A 20,534-nucleotide genomic window follows, 5' to 3' on the forward strand; every position below is an offset into this window, starting at 1 on the left:
TTTTAGTATATCCTATTAAGGATGATGAGCATTAGAGGCTGTGTAGGAGCATTCAAAGTCTACCCCTACTCTCTCTTTGGAGTTATATGTAGAAGAGATACCTTTAGAAAATCAAAATGTTAACATTGTAGAAACACATCCAGTGTTCAATGTAACTTCATCTACTTTTTTCCCTATGTCAATTTTAAATTAAGAAACTCAAAATTCCTTTGTTCTATTGTCTTCTTGTACTACTCCTAATGAGCCCTTCCAAATCCAACTTTCAAATGCCATAAGGGTTAACTTAGGAGCAACAAATGAGTGAGTATATTGAGAATCTAATAATGAGAGTGATGAATTTATTAAAGCTCCTGTTGAGGATGATGTGGATGTGAATGAGAATTCCCTAGGCAATGACTTGACTCCAGAAAACATTCCTAAATCTTTTTCTCTTACGCCTCATGCTTTAGTTCGTCCTCTAAATGAGATTGTTGTGGTACTAATACTTTCAGTACCATATAATGTTGACTTATAGTATATATGTTAAAAAATAAAATACTCTGATTGTTTAAATGTCACAGTTATAGGCATGAGAGCACATTCTCATTGGCCAATCAATGAGACATGTTAGTCGTGGTGTGATAAATGTATCTTTATAACATTTTATACCTCATTAAAGCCCTTTTGCTTGTTAGTTTCAACCCAAAGTAACTTTGTATATTTTCCTATCTTTTTTGGTTTTTTCCTCTCTAATTATCTATGCATTTTGAGATTTTTCAATGAAATAAATCAAACAAAATGATGAAGAAAACTTAAGAACAAGTCAAATGTGGACTTCTTCGAAATAATTATTTAGTCTAAAAAATCTAAACTTAAAACTTAATTTTGCATATTTAACTTGAGGGTTTCATTAGGTGGTTTATTGGGTTGGACATTTAAAGTATGATAGGATATATACCATTCACGATAGGATATATGTCAAATGTATCACTAAACCCATAGATTGATGCATGTAGACGGTTTAATTTAAGTAACCATAGAGAAAAACATTTTTGACATCGAGCTGGTGGATGGGCCAACATTTAGACAGAGCAGTGCTTAAAACAAGGCAAATAGAGGTTGACTTTATAACGGACTTAAAAGTCTTATCATAATCAACACCTCGTCTTTGAGATTTCCCATCACTGACGAGACGAGCTTTATATCTTTGAAAAGAACCATCAAAATTTGTCTTAAGCCGAAAAATCCACAAGGACCGAATAACATTAGCATTAGGAGGTCTTTGCACAAGATTCCATGTATGATCTTCAATTAAAGCATCATATTCCTCATGCATGGCTTGTTTTCAGTTCGGGTCACGACGAGCAGTAATTAGATTTTTTGGACTGGAGAAAAGGAAACAGAATACTTGAGAAGAGTATTTTGGATTGGGTTTAAAAATCCCATGCTTGCTATGAGTAGTAATACCGCTCTTAGGTGAACTAGATTGGAAAAGACAAAAAAGGGCTAGAGGTTGATACGGATTAGAGCTACGATGAATAGTGAAAAAATAAAATAGATAAGATAAATTATTAAAAAAAAAGCACGAAATAAGAAGAAATTCAACTTATTTCTAAAAATAAGCGTCTAATTTTCAAACCTGAGATTTGGTTCTGTTCGCAGTTACTAACTGCGAACAGGTGCTTAATTTTTTAAAAAGGCAAAGAAGGTGTTCGCAGTTAATAACTGCGAACAGGGCTGTTGACTTTTTTGACCCTGTTCGCAGTTACTAACTATAACATTCGGAAAAGTTAATATTTTAAGACGAGTAAGTTTAAGAATTATCAATGCGATAATGATCCTAAATACACATGACATAAAATATTCTTAATTTAACTTCTTCTTTTCTTTTTATTTTCTTAAAAAAAACAGAAAAAAAAAAAAATATAATTATGAAATTAGAAACCAGTTTCACGCATTCATCATCTTCTTCATTTCTCCTCTCTTCTCAAACTCTTTCTCTCTCTCTCACCTCGACAAACCCAGAAACCAGCTAACCTGAAATAGACTACATTTAATAAATCTTAATTATAAGTTTATTAAGTTGATTGAGGTTATTAAGTAAGTTAATTCGAGTAACAATATTATTATTTTGATAATATTGACTCAAGTATTTCATTTGTTAACATTTTCAAGAAAGAGGTATATTTTATTTAATGTATAAAAATTTATATAAAGAATACTTCGATAAAAGGGTATTTTGATTATATTTTATTAATTGATTACTATCTTATCTTTATAAAAATAAATTTAAATAAAGTATTGAAAAATAAATTCCTAAATGCAATCCTTATTCATACTACCAATTACGAAATATTACTTATTTCATAAATCGTCTATTATACCCTTACAACATGTCTTATATAAGATTGTCTTACGACAAGACGACTTTAATAGAATTTTATGGGTCAAAGCTAAAAATAAAAACCCATTTTACCACAAATAAACCAACACACCCCTTCCCCATTTCTTTCTTCATCCTCATCTTTTATTCCTTTAAACTCTCAACACTGCCTCCTTTCTTCTCCCTCACGGTTCAGTAGCAGCCGGTTCTTGTCCTCCCTCCACCGTCAACGGAGCTGCTGCACCACCTTTGCCGCCACTTCAGTCACCACTTCCTCACCTCTTTGGTTTTGGTTTATTGAAGAATCAAGTTAGGGTTTCTGATTTGGGAAAAGTTAGTGAATTGAAGTTCAAGATTGAAAGTTGAAAGGTCCTTCAATGGTGATTGAGGTAATCCACAAACTATTTTATTTAAGTATAAATTGAATGTTTTAAAGTAGTTTTAAGTTCTTAAGCATAAACAATGATTGTTGAATTTTGGTAGTAGTTTAGTATCCATGGTTAATTTGGGGTTTTTAAATCAAATTTAAGCATCAACTTGAATTTAATTAGAGTATATGAGTTTAATTAGTAATTGGGTTCTTGCTAGTGTTGATTAGTATTGGTTATTGGGTTATTTGATTTCTAGTATAAAACTTGGTATTGTCGATTTCGAAACTGAACTTTCTGTTTTGGCTATTTTGGGGATGGTTCTGATTGTTTTTGGATTCTTATGTCTTCTTGAGATTTGTAGAGCTTTGAGTCGCGGTCGTGTGGGCACTTGAATCGCCCCGAGATGAATTCGTATGAGGAAGTTATGTCCAAAATACTAGTAGACTGTCATAAAAATCGACAATGAGGTTCCGTTTTGTTCTGTCCGAATTTGTGTTGCTGTTTTTGAAATAGTTAGAGTCGTTCTGGGGTTTTGGTCTCTTCATGAGATTTGTAGAGCTTCGAGTCGCGATCACGTGGGCACTTGAATCGCTCCAAAATGAGTTTGTATGAGAGAGTTATGTCTGTTTTAGTAATGATATGTCCTGAAATGGTGCTAATACGGGATTTATAAAGTGGAATTAGAAGTTATGAAATAAATTGGGTAATTAATTCTAGTGTTGATGTTGGATTCATTTGGGTTCTCATTGTGTTCTAATTCATGCGGTAGTATTTGATTAGTGGTTGCAATTTGTAGTTTTGATTCATCTTCAAACTTTAAGAGCAAAGTTCATTTAGAGTTCTTAATCAGATTCCGTCCTCACTGTTCTTGGCTGATTTAGAGCCTCTTCTAGCCATTTCTGGGTTCTGTTTTCTGCATATGATTTGTAGAGCTTCAAGTCACGGTCGCGTGGGCACTTGAATCGCCCCAAAATGAGTTCGTATGAGAGAGTTACGCCCAAAATACTAACAGGTGTCCTGAAAATTCGAAAATAGCATTTTGGATTAGCTTGTTCATAATTAAAGTTGGGGTTCAAATTGAGTACTCCAAGTGTTTAGGGTTGTTATTTATCATCCGATTGAGTTTTATTGATTGATATTGTTGAGTTATGAGTTCTTATTTAATTAGTATGGGTATTGGTTCTAGTATCAAATTTGGGAACATAAGTATCGATTGGGTATTTGATTAGTTGGTATTAGTTGGATATGATATAAGTTGGGTATTTGGGATTTAGAATCGGGTAAACTCCATTGATAGTAACTCAAGTTTTTACATATTGATGGTTGATGATGAGTTGATTGGTATTTCAATTATTGATTGTTATTCATGGTGTAGAAAGGTAATCTACAAGCAAACTACTATCCTATCTTTTAAATTTAATTCAAGTATTTCAAAGTTCAAGTTATGTTTTATAAGGTCTGGTATTACTACTATTGATATTTGAGCAAAATCGTATAATTTTTGGTGTTCGAAACTGTGGATTTTGACTTTGTTTGACTTTGCTCCTAGTCCTTGATTAAATTATGTTTTGAATGTTCATATGTTTTTATATATGAGCTTTTAAATATTGTATTTATTTAAAGAGATTACAAAAGCATGTTTTGTATGTTACTAACTTATAAAATACGAGTCTTGAAGTATTGTATTATGAAAATGAGGTATGATTGTTGATTTTTAAGAAAATCAATTGAATTATTGTTTTGTTTTATATTGAAATGTTCGACATTGAAAAATGTTCGTTTTTGGGAATTGGCAACGAATATTTATATCCGGATTATTGTGAAATCCTATAGCTTGATAATAGGTAATGGTTATTCGGATCGGTCTCGTTCTTGCAAGAATCGTATTTTTGGTGATGACGATCACCCGTGTTCTCAGGATTTAGATCAAGCCTACTTCCTGACGGTCCATATATTCCCACGTTTTAAGTGTTGTTAAATTATTGATTTAATAAGAGTTTTGAATAAATACGTTTGGTACATAAAGTTTTGTTTGTTTTGCAAATGATATCATATTTGTCATTTGTCGTATTGTTTCGCTATTGACTTGTAAAGTAATAGCCACATTTTGATTTACGCTATTAACTTGTAAAGTTATAGCCGTGTTTTGATTCGTTATGAACTAAAGGTTCATAGTCGTATTTATGTCGATACCAAACGATCTTTTAAAAGAGTTTTGATTTGTTATGAACTAAAGGTTCATAACCGTATTTATGTCGATACCAAACGGTCTTTTAAAAGAGTTTTGATTTGGATAAAATAATGTTTATAAATGATTACCAAGTGAACAAGGAATTTGATTCGGAAATGTTTGTTAATGACTTGTATACAAATGTAGTAGTTTGTTGGATTACTCAACAATGCAATTGTTGACAGTTTTTTTATAGGTCTATCTCTTACAGGGGGTAGATCCACTTTCAGGTTGCCATTTTTAGTGTGGATGGATGTGCTGCTCATTTATGTGTCATGTGTTGCGATAGCGAGGACATCGTTTCCGGAAGGTTAACTTATAATGATATTTTGACAAATCATGTTTTTTAAAATAAAAAAATAGATATTTTATAATGTATTAACTTAGTTTATAACTGGGTTGTAAGTAATTGTATTACAGTTTTGTAAAGTTTTTAAATACTCTGATATTGGTTGCTGTGGCTATCGAGCCACAGGTCGGATTCAGCCCAGACTTCTATAAGTCTTCCGCTGTGCTTTGTAGACAATATTATTATATTGTTTACGCCGGTTTGGGCTGTTTCATAACCCACAAACCCAAGAACACCTTCCTCCTTCACGACATTCCCTCTAAAATGGTCGAAATCCTTGCTTAAGTTCTTCAAAAGATGAACAACCTTCTTTCTCATTCAATTCGCTAATTTTCGAGTGCAACCATGTAATCTTGATCTGAAATTTTTAAAGAATTCAGCCCTAATGTAGCCTTCTTTGAAGCTTTACTTCGAAAAATAACAACGGCAGGACTCACACCTTCTCCTTCCCTCTGAGTTTTGAAGGATCTATGTTGCGAAATCAGTTGATTCTTTCTCTTTGCGATATTTTTTTTAAGGTAAATGATCAATGCTCTACTTTCTTGATTGTTTTGTGTAAATTATGACTAATTGATCTTTCTTGCTTTTTTCCCTCTGAATTCGAACCACAATGAGTGTAGAAGCATCCAAAAACTTCCTTTCTTAACCTGAATTCTGCCGATTTGAGGAAGGATTGAATGAGTTTTTGGTCCTGTTGAATAAACATCAAATCCAAGCCGAAAATAAAGCTTTGAACATGAATTTTTCGGTTTCTTGCTGCTGCAAACAGAAGGTAGTCCTTCTTGATTTCTTTCCTTGTTTTTCCTTAATAATTATGCTCTTATTCATATACTTTCCCTTGTATAAACTTTCATTCATGTGTTAAACTCTAAATATTGATGAATCTTGGAATGTGTATGAGTTAGTAGATGAGCCATTAAATTGGAAATTCATGAAAAATGTGTTTGAGTTATGTGATGATGAGAATTTAAGTGTGGGCTATGATTATAGTAGTAGATTGTTCGAATGATTTAGTTGTAGTTAGTTCAGTGTTCTTAGGATGTAATATTAACCTTTTCAAATTATGGTAATGGTTAAATGTTGAGATTATTGGTTTTAGTTGGTAAATAAATGTAGTGATAGATATTTGATAATAAGATATTTTGGATGAATTATTACTCTTTGTGGATTATTATTGATTTTGGATTTGAATGTCTACCTTTGGGTTTTATTATAGATATAAAGAGGTTATAGATATTAATTAAGATTGATGGATCTTGAGGTTAGTATGATATTTGTAAACATTAAATTTAAGAAATTCATGAAAAATGATTGTTGATGGTAATGTTATGGATGATTTAATGTTCTTGAATAGGTTATTATATTCTTTTGAGGACTTTTGGACTTTGAGTTTGTATATTCCAATTGTGTTTGATTGAAATATAAGGAGAGTCCTAAAAGTGAGTAATATTGAGAGAATGTTAAAGAAGTCTAGACTGTGTCTATAAATCTTGATGACATATTACAACTTGGGTTAGAACACGCATAATTCTTTAAAGATTAGATATGCTAGAAAAGAATCCATGAGTAAGTTACGGCCCTAGGAGGAGATGCAATAAGCTATATGAGCCTAGTTTGTAGTATCGAACGCTTTGTTGTGATGTTATGTTTGTTATGCTTCAGGAGGCGGCATCATCGAGGGACCTTTCTAGTTGATAGCTGCGAATCGATCACGGCCCTTTGAAGCGTCATTGGTGAGTAGTAGCAGTCCCTTAAAGAGTCTGATCAGACTACATTCTTGAACATAAACTTTTTACTAAAGCTCTTTTGAAATTGTAAATTGTTGAGACAAATGTTGTTGTGAATGCTTATGCTGATACTATGATATGGTCAATGGATCATGTAACAACCCGAGTTACCGTTGACTGGGTAAACAGGGTCATCACTGGGTTCGTTTCCTAAGAAACTGAAATCACACTTCCAAAACTCAAGCAAGGGGTCACAAGCTCTTCAACGTGACTAACTCAGCTAAATCCCAAAGCCAACATCTAACTAATACACAAGATAATCATACAATTCTCTACAAGATCGATATAACCAGCACAACTAAAACAAATATACATTTATCCAAAAACCTAATACAAAATTACAAATTCCTACGTGCTCAGCTCAATATACATCCTTGGAACGCTATTCAACACCGTTAACCCATCGTTCCCGACCGGTTCCGATCTGTGATCAAACTAAAAGATGAAAACAGGGAATCAGATTAAACTGAATGAGAAGTAACAATCCAAAATAACAAAACACAGTAATTCATATCATAGGTTTAAAAGCAACATCAGTTCCCTTCTATGTGCGCACAGGGAGTCTAGTTAAGAGGCTCATCCATAGCTCTAAGGCTATGTCACTCTCGGGTGAAGCTAGTCAATATCTCAATGACAATTCGCTTCAAACAGGGAGCAGGGAACAATGTTCCTCAACTCCGTCAATGACCAGCTCGCAAGCCCGATCCATTGACCATATCATAATATCAGCATAAACATTCACAACAACAATTGTCTCAACAATTTCCAATCTCAAAAGAGCTTTAGTAAAAAGTTTATTTTCAAGAATATAGTCTGATCAGACCCTTTTAGGGACTGCTACTACTCACCAATGACGACGCTTCAAAGAGTCAAGTTCGATTCGCAACTATCAACTAGAAAGGTTCCTCGATGACGTCGCCTTCTGAAGCATAACAAACATAACATCACAACAAAGCGTTCGATACTACAAACTAACATGTAACTTATTACATCTCCTCCTAAGACCACAGCTTAACCAAGAGTTATGCTAACATTCTAACCTTTAAAATCTTACAGTCGATTTAAGAATATTAATTACCCATTACTTTCTTATAAACAACCATGTTCCACCAATTTCGTAAATTCAATGTCCATCCATCTCATACTTACATATCAAGATTCAAGGATTTAAGGTTACACCAAGACCCTTAATCTATTAGAATGTATTTGATCAAACATAAAGGTCATTGTTCTTCCTACAATTAACAAGTCTCAACAGAATCTAATACTTCATCCAAAAGTATTCAATTATCCAATTAATTTCCATATCTCTTGATCCCAAATTTGAAATTCCGTAATGGTTTTAGGACACCTCTTACTAAAACAGGCATAACTCACTCATACGGAAACTAAATGAGACGATTTAAGTGGCTACACGACCATTTTTCAGAGCTCTACTATTCTTATTAAGACACTAAAACCCAGAAACAATTAGAACGATCCCAAAATAGCCAAAACAGAAGGTTCGTTATGGATTTCCAAGACAGCCTGCTAGTATTTCACTATTTTGAGCATAACTCTCTCATATAAATTCATTTTGGAGCGATTCAAGTGCCCACGCGATCGCGACTCGAAGCTCTACAAATTTCATGAAGACACCAAAACCTAGAAACAATCAAAACTGACCCGAAAATGACCAAAACAGAATAATCAGCTTTTGAGCTGAAATTTCAATATCCAAATACTAAATTGTATACTAGAAACGAAATAACCCAAATAACCAATTCTAATCAACACTAAAAACAAGTCAATTACTAATTGAATCCATATAATCATCTTAAATTCAAGTTGATACCTAAATTTGAATCAAAGACCCAAATTGAATCCACAAATACCAAACTACTTTAAAACATTCAATTAATACTTAAATAGAATAGTTTGTGGATTACCTCAATCACCATTGAAGGAAGAGGAAGGAGTTGGTATGGTGGTGTGGCCCACCGTGTGTGATGGTGAAGGAAGGCTGCGTGGGGCTGGCGTCACAACAGCTTGTTGCTGTTTGGAGGGCACAAAGCAACAATTGTTGCTGCTAGGTGGGTAGTTCACGGCTAGTTGCTGCCGCCTGCTACTTGTGGAGGACGGGGAGGTGTTGGTTGCTGCTTGTGGAGGAGGAGGCAGCTGCTGGTGGAGGAGAAAATGAGCAAGGGCTGTTGAGGAGGAAGAACAGCCGTGGGGAAGAGGGTGAGGAAGTGAGGCGTGGGTTTTCAATGTGAGGGAAGAGGTGTGTCGGTTTAAATGAGATAAGAATGGGTTTATTTTTAGCTTTGACCCGTTAAATTCTATCAAAGTCGTCTCGTCGTAAGACAATCTTATATAAGACATGCTGTAAGGGTATAATAAACGATTTATGAAATAAGTAATATTTCGTAATTGGTAGTGTGAATAAGGATTGCATTTAGGAATTTATTTTTCAATACTTTATTTAAATTTATTTTTATAAAGGTAAGATAGTAATCAATTAATAAAAATATAATCAAAATACACTTTTTTCGAAGTACTCTTTATACGAATTTTATACATTAAATAAAATATACCTCTTTCTTGAAAATGTTAACAAATCAAATACTTGAGTCAATATTATCAAAGTAATAATATTATTACTCGAATTAACTTACTTAATAACCCCAATCAGCTTAATAAACTTATAATTAAACTTTATTAAATGTAGTCTATTTCAGATCGGGCTTGCGAGCCGGTCATTGACGGAGTCGAGGAACATTGTTCCTTGCTCTCAGTTTGAAGCGAATTGTCATTGAGATATTGACTAGCTTCACCCGAGAGTGACATAGCCTTAGAGCTATGGATGTTCCTCTCAACTAGACTCCCTGTGCGCACATAGATCTAGGAAACTGATGTTGCTTTTAAACCTATGATTTGAATTACTATGTTTTGTTGTTTGGATTGTTACTTCTCATTCAGTTTAATCTGACCTTCTGTTGTTTTCAACTTTTAGTTTGTCTACAAATCGGAACCAGACGGGAATAATGAATTAGCGGAGGTGATTAGTGGTTCCAAGGATGTATATGGAGCTGAGTACTTAGGAATTATAGATTTGTATTAGGAATTTTGGATAAATGTAAATTTGTTTTGGCTGTGCTGGTTATATCGGACTTATAGAGAATTGTATGATTATCTTGTGTATTAGTTAGATGTTGGTTTTGGGATTTAGCTTAATTAGTCACGTTGAAGAGCTTGTGACCCCTTTTGCTTGAGTTTTGGAAGTGTGATTTCGGTTTCTTGGGAAACGAACCCAGTGATGACCCTGTTTACCCAGTCAACGGTAAGTCGGGTTGTTACACTAACTGCGAACACCATCGAGGATAATGAGTTTGTTAGTGACTGCGAACAGGGTCAAAAAAGTCAACAACCCTTCTATGCCTTTTTAAAAAATTAAGCACTTGTTCGCAGTTACTAACTGCGAATAGAACCAAACCTCAGATTTGAAAATTAGACGTTTATGAAATAAGTTGATTTGCATTTTATTCCGTGCCTTTTTTTATAAATTACCCTATCTATTTCAATAATTCATGAACAGTAGGCCAACTGAGAGGAGGAGGATTTGGGCTGCGTGAAGAAAAGTGGAGAGACTGTGGGCTGCAAGGAAGGTTTGGATTGCGTGAGGCTGGCCTAAAAGGGAAAATTGGAAAAACATAAGTGAAAAAATTTAAAAAAAATAACAAAATAAACTAAGAATCAAACTTATTCCAAAAGTAAGTGTGAATTTCCCAAACCTGAGGTTTGGGGCTGTTCGCAGTTAGTAACTGCGAACAGGTCAAAAAAGACAAAATAGCTGTTCGCACTTACTAACTCAAACAGCAAAAAAAAAAAAAAAAAAAAAACATTTTTTTTTAGGTCAAAATAGAAGCCATTCAACGAGTCTCTGCTCCCTGGCGATGACTCATCACCTAAAGCGTCAACTCGGTGCTTCCAAAAAGTCGAGTCGACTTTTTCTTCTACCTCAAAATTGAGACTTCAGAATACAAGTGACGACTTGTCGTCTATAAGCCACTACAAAAAACTATTAAATTGGCGACACACATTATCGTCGCCATTTCATAGCTAAATGGTCAAAAAGTTGCCTTGGCGACGGGAGGGCGACAAGGTTCGTGGTGGTCGCCTTATCGTTCGTCGCTAACACCAAAATAGACGCCATATCCTCGCCATTTTTTAAAGAAAAGTTGGCGACCAAGAGGCTACGAGATGTCCATCGCCAATAACTGGCGACCAAAAGGCGACGAAGTTTCCATCTCCAAGAACGTGTCTGACATGGCGACAACAATCTCCTCGCCAGAGTTCTCGCCAGGCCTGGCGATCAATCAGCGACAAATGTCTCGTCGCCACTATGGCGACCACCATCTGATAGCCCTTTCGTCGCCTACTGCTAGCGACAACATTCTTATGCTTTTTGGTCGCCGTGTATATATATATATATATATATATATATATATATATATATATATGTATATGTATATATATATGTATATGTATATATATATGTATATGTATATATATATATATATGTATATATATATATATGTATATATATGTATATATGTATATATATGTATATATGTATATATATGTATATATGTATATATATGTATATATATATATATATATATATATATATATATATATATATGTATATATATATATATATATACATATATATATATATACATATATATATATATATACATATATATATATATATACATATATATATATATATGTATATATATATATATATATATATATATATGTATATATATATATATATATACATATATATATATATATACATATATATATATATATACATATATATATATATATGTATGTATATATATATATGTATGTATATATATATATGTATGTATATATATATATATATATGTATATATATATATATATATATATATATATATATATATATATATATATATATATATATATATATATATATATATATATATTATATTTATATATATTTTGTATGAGTTATAATATTAAGACAAAAATATATACACATAAAACAAATAAATTAAAATAAAAGAGCTGGAAATATTATATATAAAACTAAAATTTATTTACAAAGTCATAAAAATTACATAGATTTTATCATTCATTTGGAGGAGGTGGAGGAGGGGGTTGATTCAAATTGAAATGTGATTCAATGAATTTCAAAAAGAATTCTCGTTCTCTTGTTATTTGTTCAGTTAGCCTTTGATGAGTCTCATAGGCAGTCTGAGCATTTCCTCTTCGTATCGCTTCCCATAATTGATTATTGAACTCCATTTGCCGGGCTTCTAAATCCGCAAACCTTTGTTGTATAAGGGCATCATAATCAGGTTGTGCAGGCTGAGAAGACGGAATATCCGTTGGCTCAGGAGGATAAATAATTTGAGAGGCGGACATAACCCTAAATACCTCTTTGCTTTTTTTGTTTTTTTTTGTTTGAACTGCTTTCTACGTTTTTTACAACATCCAACCAAATTTGACTTGGGTCGCGAGTTGGATGCTCCTCCATCAAAGAACGATATTCATTCTTCAATAAAACAAAGAAATCAATTACCAATAAACAAAGTATTAATTGATACTAAAAATATATAAATAAACAAGTTTAATAGATTATTACGTTAACTTTTTGTGACTTGCTGTTCGTCCATTGGGAATAATCCCCTGTTTCATTGTCAAAGACCCCATGTGTTCGTGTAAATATTTCGTAAGCTGTGGGTCTTTGACCTTTTGATTGTTCTTGAAATATTAAATAAAAAACCACTTAAAATTAAACAAAAGATAAAAAAAAAATTCAATATAATACTACTTAATTAACTAAATACTCACCAAATCCCGCATTGTTCTGGCGTGCGGGATTGAGCCACCTATATGGGTGGCTTCAGCTTTATCTTTTCCTCCACGTCTATTGGAGGAATTCCTAGCCGAAACGACTTTATTATCTGGGCGTTCCCAATCAGCCTTCCATCGCGCCCAGGTCTCATTATCGATGGAAGGAGGTTTAAATTCAGGCTTGCTTTTCAATGTCCTGCGCCATTTGAAAAGCATATCCGCATAGCGCTTTGCGGCTTTTTCCTCCCATGACCTTCGAACGAAATATTCGAAGCGAGGGTCCCATTTGTATTGTTTCTAAATACATAAATATTTCATCAAATAAAATACTTAAAATAATTTATATATAAAAAAGTCTAAAAATAAACAACAAAATAATAATTTTACCTTAAATTCATTAAAATAAAAATCTTTGGTGGGTTTGGTCACACCCTTCCAACTACTACCTTCGACATCTTGCCTATAATTAAAGGTAGCCCTTATTTTGGATGCAATGGTGTTCCCGAATATCGGATTAAATCTTACAGTAATTAACAAAATTAGTTTACAATGAAATTTTAATATTGAAAAAATATTAATGATAATAAGATGATAAAAACATTTACTTGTTTATTGTTGGTAGCCATGGAAGATTCGGACGAGGATCGTCTCCATCGTCCTCTTCCATATTATGTATGGAATCACTTGGAGTATTTTCACTACTCCCATGAACTGGGTTATCGTCGTCTTCGTTGCTTTTGTTGTCGTTGCTAGTCGACAAATTATTCAAGAAATAGTTGCTAGCCCAATCATTAGGGTCGCTGCTCATTTTGCCTATAATATTTATTTCAAATCCTAATATTATTTTCAACTAAAATCAATGTCATCTATACCATAAAATATCCCAATTGACATATTGTACAACTAATATTCAATTAAATGAACATTTCTACCTACGTAATGAATTTTATCGTCCCAAACTAAACATAACTACGTATAGTATTAAAATAATTCGAAAATTACATTAAAAAAAACATCCACACATATTTTATCATCTCAAGTTATACCATAATTCGAAACTAGATAACAACATCAGGTAAAAATCAATTACTCTATAATTCCACAGTTACATTTTACATTAAAACGAATCTGGAAAAATATAACATAAAACATGCTCAACGTATTCCATAAATCGAAAATATAAATTACTCCGTAACTTGAAAAATGCATAAAAATATCATTAGACATGCTCAAGTTATTTCATATTTCAAAAATATTAAAAAAAAACATACAAAAAACGACGAATCAAAATAATATACTTGACATTAAAAACTATATTACTCTATAATTCGAAAATTACATTTAAAATTAAAAATAATCTGAAAATTATCAAATTAAACATGCTCATGAAGATTCAACATAAACATCATGAAATAACATGAAAAAACATGTTGAATATGACAATGTACTTCACAACTCGATATCAAACATAAAAAAAGAAAAAAAAACATTCGAACATAAATTATCATCATAATCATCAAGAACATTGAAAAAATTCAAAAACATAAATAATAAACACTAACCTTTTAATAAGAAGATGAGTTAAAGATAAGTAGTAACTACGAAATTATGAGGATGAGATGAAGACAGAAAAAGAAAATTAATAAAGAATTAGATTAATGGAGGAGAAATTCATGTCCAGTCCGAATAACAGGCGGATCCCTTTTCTCAACAACGCCTGATCTGAAATTTATTCTATTTCTCCTATAGGGATGACTTCTATCTAAAAACCTTCTATGACAATCAAACCAACACATCTTCTTACTATGCGTAAGGTAGAAGGCTTGTGAATCATCCATGCAGTAAGGGCAAGCATATCGGCCCGCAGTACTCCACCCGAACAACATCGAATAAGCCGGAAAGTCATTGATCGTCCACATTAAAGCTGCTTGCAGTTGGAAATTCTCCTTTCTTGACACATCAAATGTACAAATACCCTCCTCCCACAACATATTCAGCTCTTGTATTAGTGGTTGAAGATATAAGTCAATGTTGTGCTTTGGATTACTCGGCCCAGGGACAATCACGGTCAAGAACATATACGGCTTCTTCATGCACATTCATGGCGGAAGATTGTATGGTGTGACAATGACAGGCCACGATGAATACTGTTGACCTGAACTTCCAAAGGGGTTAAAACCATCTGTACACAGACCAAGCCGCACGTTTCGAGTCTCCAATGCAAAGACTGGATGCATGTCATTAAATGTCAACCACGCTTCAGCATCGGACGGATGTATCATCTCTCCATCCTTGGTGCGGTGCTCTGCATGCCACCTCATATGCCTAGCTGTTGCCTCTGAAGCATACAATCTTTGTAATCTGGGGCCCAGGGGGAAATAATGAAATTGTTTCCGCGAACGCGTTATTCCCCCAATATGTCAAACATCCGTTAGGACAACAATCTATCTTCTCAACGGGTAATCCAAGGGCAGCTATTTGTTTTTTCGTTTCGTAGAAGTTGTTTACCATCGTATTATCTTCTGGTAACACTTCATTCACAATACCACAAATATCGTCGTAACACCTCTTAGTGAGACGATGGTCTGTCTTGAGGTTTGTAAGTCGACCAATAATAGACATCTTGGTGTGATTTTTACAACCTTCATATAAAGGATTATTTACAGAATTTAACATTTCAAAGAACTGTTGACACTGTGGGTTTGGATATTCGTCAACGTGTACCGGTGGTTCATTATCTATTGACGCTACATTATACTGTGAGGGAAGAAAGTGATGGTAATTGTCTGGAAACACACTAGCTACTGCATCATCCACCATCTGTGAGTATGGATTTGGATTGTTTGACGATTGCTCTCCGACTTCCGCTACAACATCAGATGTTGTTCCTATCTCTGTGTTCTGATGATATTCCCACTCATAGTAATTTTCAACAAACCCCCTTCTCATTAGATGTTCTCTTATTTCATCTGGTTCCTTATAACAACAATTTTTACACTTTTTACAAGGACATTTAATCTCAGAACTCCTGCTTTGTGTACGAGCAAATTCTAAAAACTTTTCCAACCCTATCATAAATCTTAAACTAAACTTTCCATTTTTTCGTCGGTTGTACATCCAACTTCTTTCTTGCCTAGAACTCATTTTTAACACCTAAATATAATATAATAACATAATTATTCAACTGATCAATAAAGTAAGTTAATGACAATAACAATATATGATAATAATAATATAATTATTCTAATAAAAATTATTAAAGCAAACTAATGTCAATAAAATTAAAATTTAAAATAAAAAAAAATATAAAAAACTTAGGTAAATAACAATAGAAATTAAATAATAAAATTAAATCAAGTAAATATAAAACTCAAGTAAATAACAAAGGAAATAAAATATGTACTAATTAAATAATAAAATTAAATCAAATTAATGACAATGGAAACTAAATATAAATAATAAAAAAAATAAAAATAACTCATATAAAGAGAAAAAACAAAAAACTCACTAACCTCTTCTAATTCTTTAGCTTCCAAAATATACGATGCACAACATTTCGCAGCTTATTTATAGAACACATGGCGATAACACAGCGATTACAAGCCCATCGCCACTTTTGAATTCAAATTCAAAAACATGGCGACTAAAGGGCTACCAACAGAACTGTCGCCTACATTTAAAAAAAATAAAACCAAAAATAAAACCAAACATGGCGACCAAGTGGCGACTAACAGAACCCGTCGCCATGCATCAAAATAAAAAAAATTCCGTCTTTTTTGGTGACGAAATGCCGACAGGATAGTCCATCGCCATGTAGTAAAATAAAAAAAAAAGAAAAATGGCAGAGGGCGACTTACTGGCGACGACCTTTCCCGTCGCCATTTAACTTTCTGCTTTCGCGACCAACTTTTCTCTCGCCTTGTCGTCTCCATGGGCGACGAACGCTTCCCCTCGCTATTTTTCCATTGCTAAATCAGTTGTTTTTTGTAGTGAGCGATGAGCCGTCGTTTTCTTCTGACCTTGACATTGTGTTTTTTCTCTTGACTTTCCTTGGGCCTTTAGTATTATACATATATGTCTTACTGTTATTTTTATTTCATAATATATATTATTTAGAACCTATATACTTATAAATATTCAATATTTTGATTTATAATTGAAGAGAAGTAAAGAAAATGGATATTCACATTTCAATTAGTAAATGTCTTGGGATGGGGCATAGCATACATAAATACATTGGACGGAGTAGCTTAGTGAAGTTGCCTATGAAAAAGAAAGATGGGATGTCATGCCAAAAAGAGTTATTTTCATATTCCCCTACTATGAGTTATGAGTATTGAGTACTGAGCATTGTTTGATGTCTACCTCTCCACTGCTTTTAATACATTCAGTGTTTAACGAGAAATTTCCCTAAATAATGCAATTGTACAAAGTATTTCCCATTTTGCTTGAAATGGAAAACTAATTCCCACATTACCGTCCACGTAGGATAGCTTTGAGAAATTTTTTTTTTTTTTTTTTAAATATAACCGCTACATGAAGTAGCGGTTTTATTCATGCATCTGGAGTAAACCGCCATCTGAGATGGCGGTTTTGTAGTGGAATTTTTTTTAAAAAAAAAAAAAAAATATATGTTAAGTAAACCGCCACTTGAAGTGGCGGTTTGGTAGCAGTACAAAGCAGCCACAGTGTCGTGAGTTTTCATTCATTCCACTCCATTCTTAGTTGCTACCGGTTTTGCTAAAAAAAAAAAATTCTTCACTCTCATTTACTTCAAATTTACAATTCCTCTCATTCAACTAAGCTAATCAACTATATTCCCATCTTCTCCTTGTGTACTAGTTCATTTTCATCCTCATTTAAGGTATGAATAAAACCCTAATTTTTGTTCAATATGCAAATTGTTTTTTTTGTTCATTATTGTTTGAATTGAAGTTATAAAAACGTTAATTGTTTGTTACATTCTATTGGTTTCATGATTTAAGCTTACGTTTTACACATTTGTAGTTGAATTTTAGGATTTGTTTTGTATGCATATAAAGTGTTTGATGAAATGCTTCAATGAAAGTTTATTACTTTGTAGGGTTAGTTTAATGGTTTTTGTATATATTCATGGTATTTTTAGCTTTTATATTTGAAATGAACCTTATAATAAGTGTTCTAATACCTTAGTATCACAAATTCTTGTATTCAAATTTACACTTTCCGTTATAGTGTATTGGGGTGAGGAAGTCATGATATTAGTTGCAAATTGGTAGCAAATTGGTGGAGATATCACATGAAAGATCATTATCCCATTGAAAAACATGTTGAATTGGTTGCAAATTTGGATAATGCGAGGGAAGTCATGATATTTTTATGATTTTTATAACACTTATGGCGATGAAAAACACGTAACAGCGATCATGGCGATGCGGGGCCCAGTTGATCCATCAGTGCTTACGCTTCAGGCGACACACAGGAGCGTAGCTGCGTGGGAGGGCTCCACTGCCCAATTGGTTACTCGTCAGCACTACCAGGCGAGTACGTTACGGTGGGAGGTGGATGACAAGGTATTAGACGTAGTCGAGCTAGCTGGTTTTAGATACATTCACCGGTTGTTGGGTGGGGGCTTAGAGCTCGATCGAGCACTTATCACTGCATTGGTGGAGAGGTGGAGGCCGGAGACACATACCTTCCACCTCACAGTTGGCGAGGCAACGATCACGTTGCAAGATGTGGCAGTTATCATGGGACTGCCGGTTGAAGGACAACCAGTCATTGGTCATGGGGAGGGAAATTGGCCAGCATTAGTACATGAGCTGCTAGGGGTTTGGCCGGAAAACCCTCAAGACCCCTCACAGCCGAAGATCATCGTTGGATCGTCATTGAAGCTGACTTGGCTTCGACAGCATTTTAGCGCGCTTGAGGATGATGCAGATGATGTGACGGTTGACAGACATGCCCAAGCTTACATTTTGTACCTGTTTGGATGCATCTTGTTTCCGGACAAGAGCGGCGACTCGGTACAGTTGATCTATCTCCCTCTACTGGGAGACTTGGAGCGCGTAGATGAGTACAGTTGGGGAAGTGCTACCCTAGCGTATCTGTATCGTAACTTATGTCGAGCATCTCGTAAGGGTGCCAAGGACATGGGTGGATGCTTGATGTTGTTACAGATATGGTCATGGGAGCACATTCATATAGGGAGGCCCATTATTCGGACGGTTCGACCGGATGGGCAACATGATCAGGAAGATGACGCGGATGATTTTGAACCGATATTAGGGTCACAGCATCGGTGCGGGATGGATCCTTTGGCAGTAAGGTAGCAACACTCAATTCACTATTCAAATTCATAATTTCACTATTTTATGATAGATGAAAATGTTTATTTGTTTACAGCTGGCTTCGCGTATATCTTTCGAGATCCCACTCCCCACATACTCTCGTCTACTACAGGGACGCACTAGATCGACAACGGGACGAGCAGGTTAGTAACATTTACTATTTGTATTAGTTATGAATAAATTGTATACATGACTAAGCATATTGATTTCTATTACAGATGACATGGCAGCCTTACACAGCAGCTAAGATGGAAGCTCTACCGCACATATGTACATCGGGCCACGAGATTTGGAGATCGCGTTGTCCTCTTATTTGCTTTGACATCGTCGAGCTACATCTCCCGGATCGTGTCATGCGTCAATTCGGTTTGGAGCAGGTAATTCCGCAAGCCTGTGACACCCAACGTCAACTACATGCGATCGATCGGAGGACTGGGGACAAGAACTACCTCGTACGACATAGATCGCATGTAGATGCGTGGAACGACCGAGCATCTACATTGGTTGGAGGAGATAACTTCACAGGTCATAGCTCTGCTATGTACATGAGTTGGTACAGGCGCATCTCCATATTACGCCTAACGAACATCGCATTTACGTAGCCAGGATCACATTACCATCCGACATCTACGTTACTGGTACGTTTTCTTTCAACACTCATAACAAATAGTAATAGTTTTAAGTAACTGTTTTAACAATATAATGATAACAAACAGGCTGAGCGCATCCGATCGGTGTTGATACAATGTAATGACACGATTCAAGGGGCCGCTACATCGCCAGTTGACGTGGGCTACCGGCTATGTTCTCAGACCTTAGGCTCCATTAATGCGTCGTTGACCGATGCATTGAGTCAAGCGGGTTATGAGTACCTCATACCGACTCCACCCGTCATTGGCGACGTAGATGACACATTCCACACTCCTTCTCCAAGGAGTTCAGCCCATCGAGGTAGCTTTTCCGGAGGATCCAGTTCTCGGTCCACTAGAGCCCGCTAGCGTTCATCTACTCAGGGTCGGTCTTCCAGATCGCCATCGACATCCGCTACTATGTCGCCGTTCGTTCCCCCGTCTTCCATCAACACTCCTCCGCCACATCCATCGCCTCCGCAAAGGATTATCACATATCAGCGTGCTAGTCAACGACGAGCTCCTACTCTTAATGTCATTGCGGAGGTTGACGAGTTCACACCATCATCATCCACCGGTGCGCAAAAC

The 20,534-nt window shown here is 34.6% G+C and overlaps 1 protein-coding gene and 1 long non-coding RNA gene across 4 annotated transcripts; both read left to right on the top strand.

The window, feature by feature from the left end:
- Positions 1-2,487: 2,487 nt before the first annotated feature.
- LOC130802128 (uncharacterized) lies at positions 2,488-10,928 on the top strand. Of its 2 annotated transcripts, none has more exons than XR_009039734.1 (4): positions 2,488-2,751; positions 5,160-5,830; positions 5,933-6,084; positions 10,092-10,928. It is a non-coding gene; the product is annotated as an uncharacterized LOC130802128 (long non-coding RNA). The 2 variants fall into 2 exon arrangements; XR_009039733.1 differs by lacking the exon at positions 10,092-10,928 and adding an exon at positions 6,975-7,156.
- Positions 10,929-17,516: 6,588 nt separating this feature from the next.
- Positions 17,517-20,165, top strand: LOC130802129 (serine/threonine-protein phosphatase 7 long form homolog). Of its 2 annotated transcripts, XM_057666027.1 has the most exons (4): positions 17,519-19,295; positions 19,373-19,460; positions 19,536-19,955; positions 20,034-20,165. In XM_057666027.1, exons 1-3 carry the CDS (start codon positions 18,394-18,396, stop codon positions 19,917-19,919), a joined length of 1,374 nt encoding a protein of 457 aa, XP_057522010.1. In that variant the 5' UTR covers positions 17,519-18,393; the 3' UTR covers positions 19,920-19,955; positions 20,034-20,165. The 2 variants fall into 2 exon arrangements, with proteins under 2 accessions (XP_057522011.1, XP_057522010.1); XM_057666028.1 differs by lacking the exon at positions 20,034-20,165 and having other exon boundaries at positions 17,517-19,295; positions 19,536-19,956.
- The last annotated feature ends 369 nt before the right edge of the window (positions 20,166-20,534 follow it).

Source organism: Amaranthus tricolor, chromosome 16 (genome assembly GCF_026212465.1).
Source record: "Amaranthus tricolor cultivar Red isolate AtriRed21 chromosome 16, ASM2621246v1, whole genome shotgun sequence".
Classification (NCBI taxonomy): domain Eukaryota; kingdom Viridiplantae; phylum Streptophyta; class Magnoliopsida; order Caryophyllales; family Amaranthaceae; genus Amaranthus; species Amaranthus tricolor.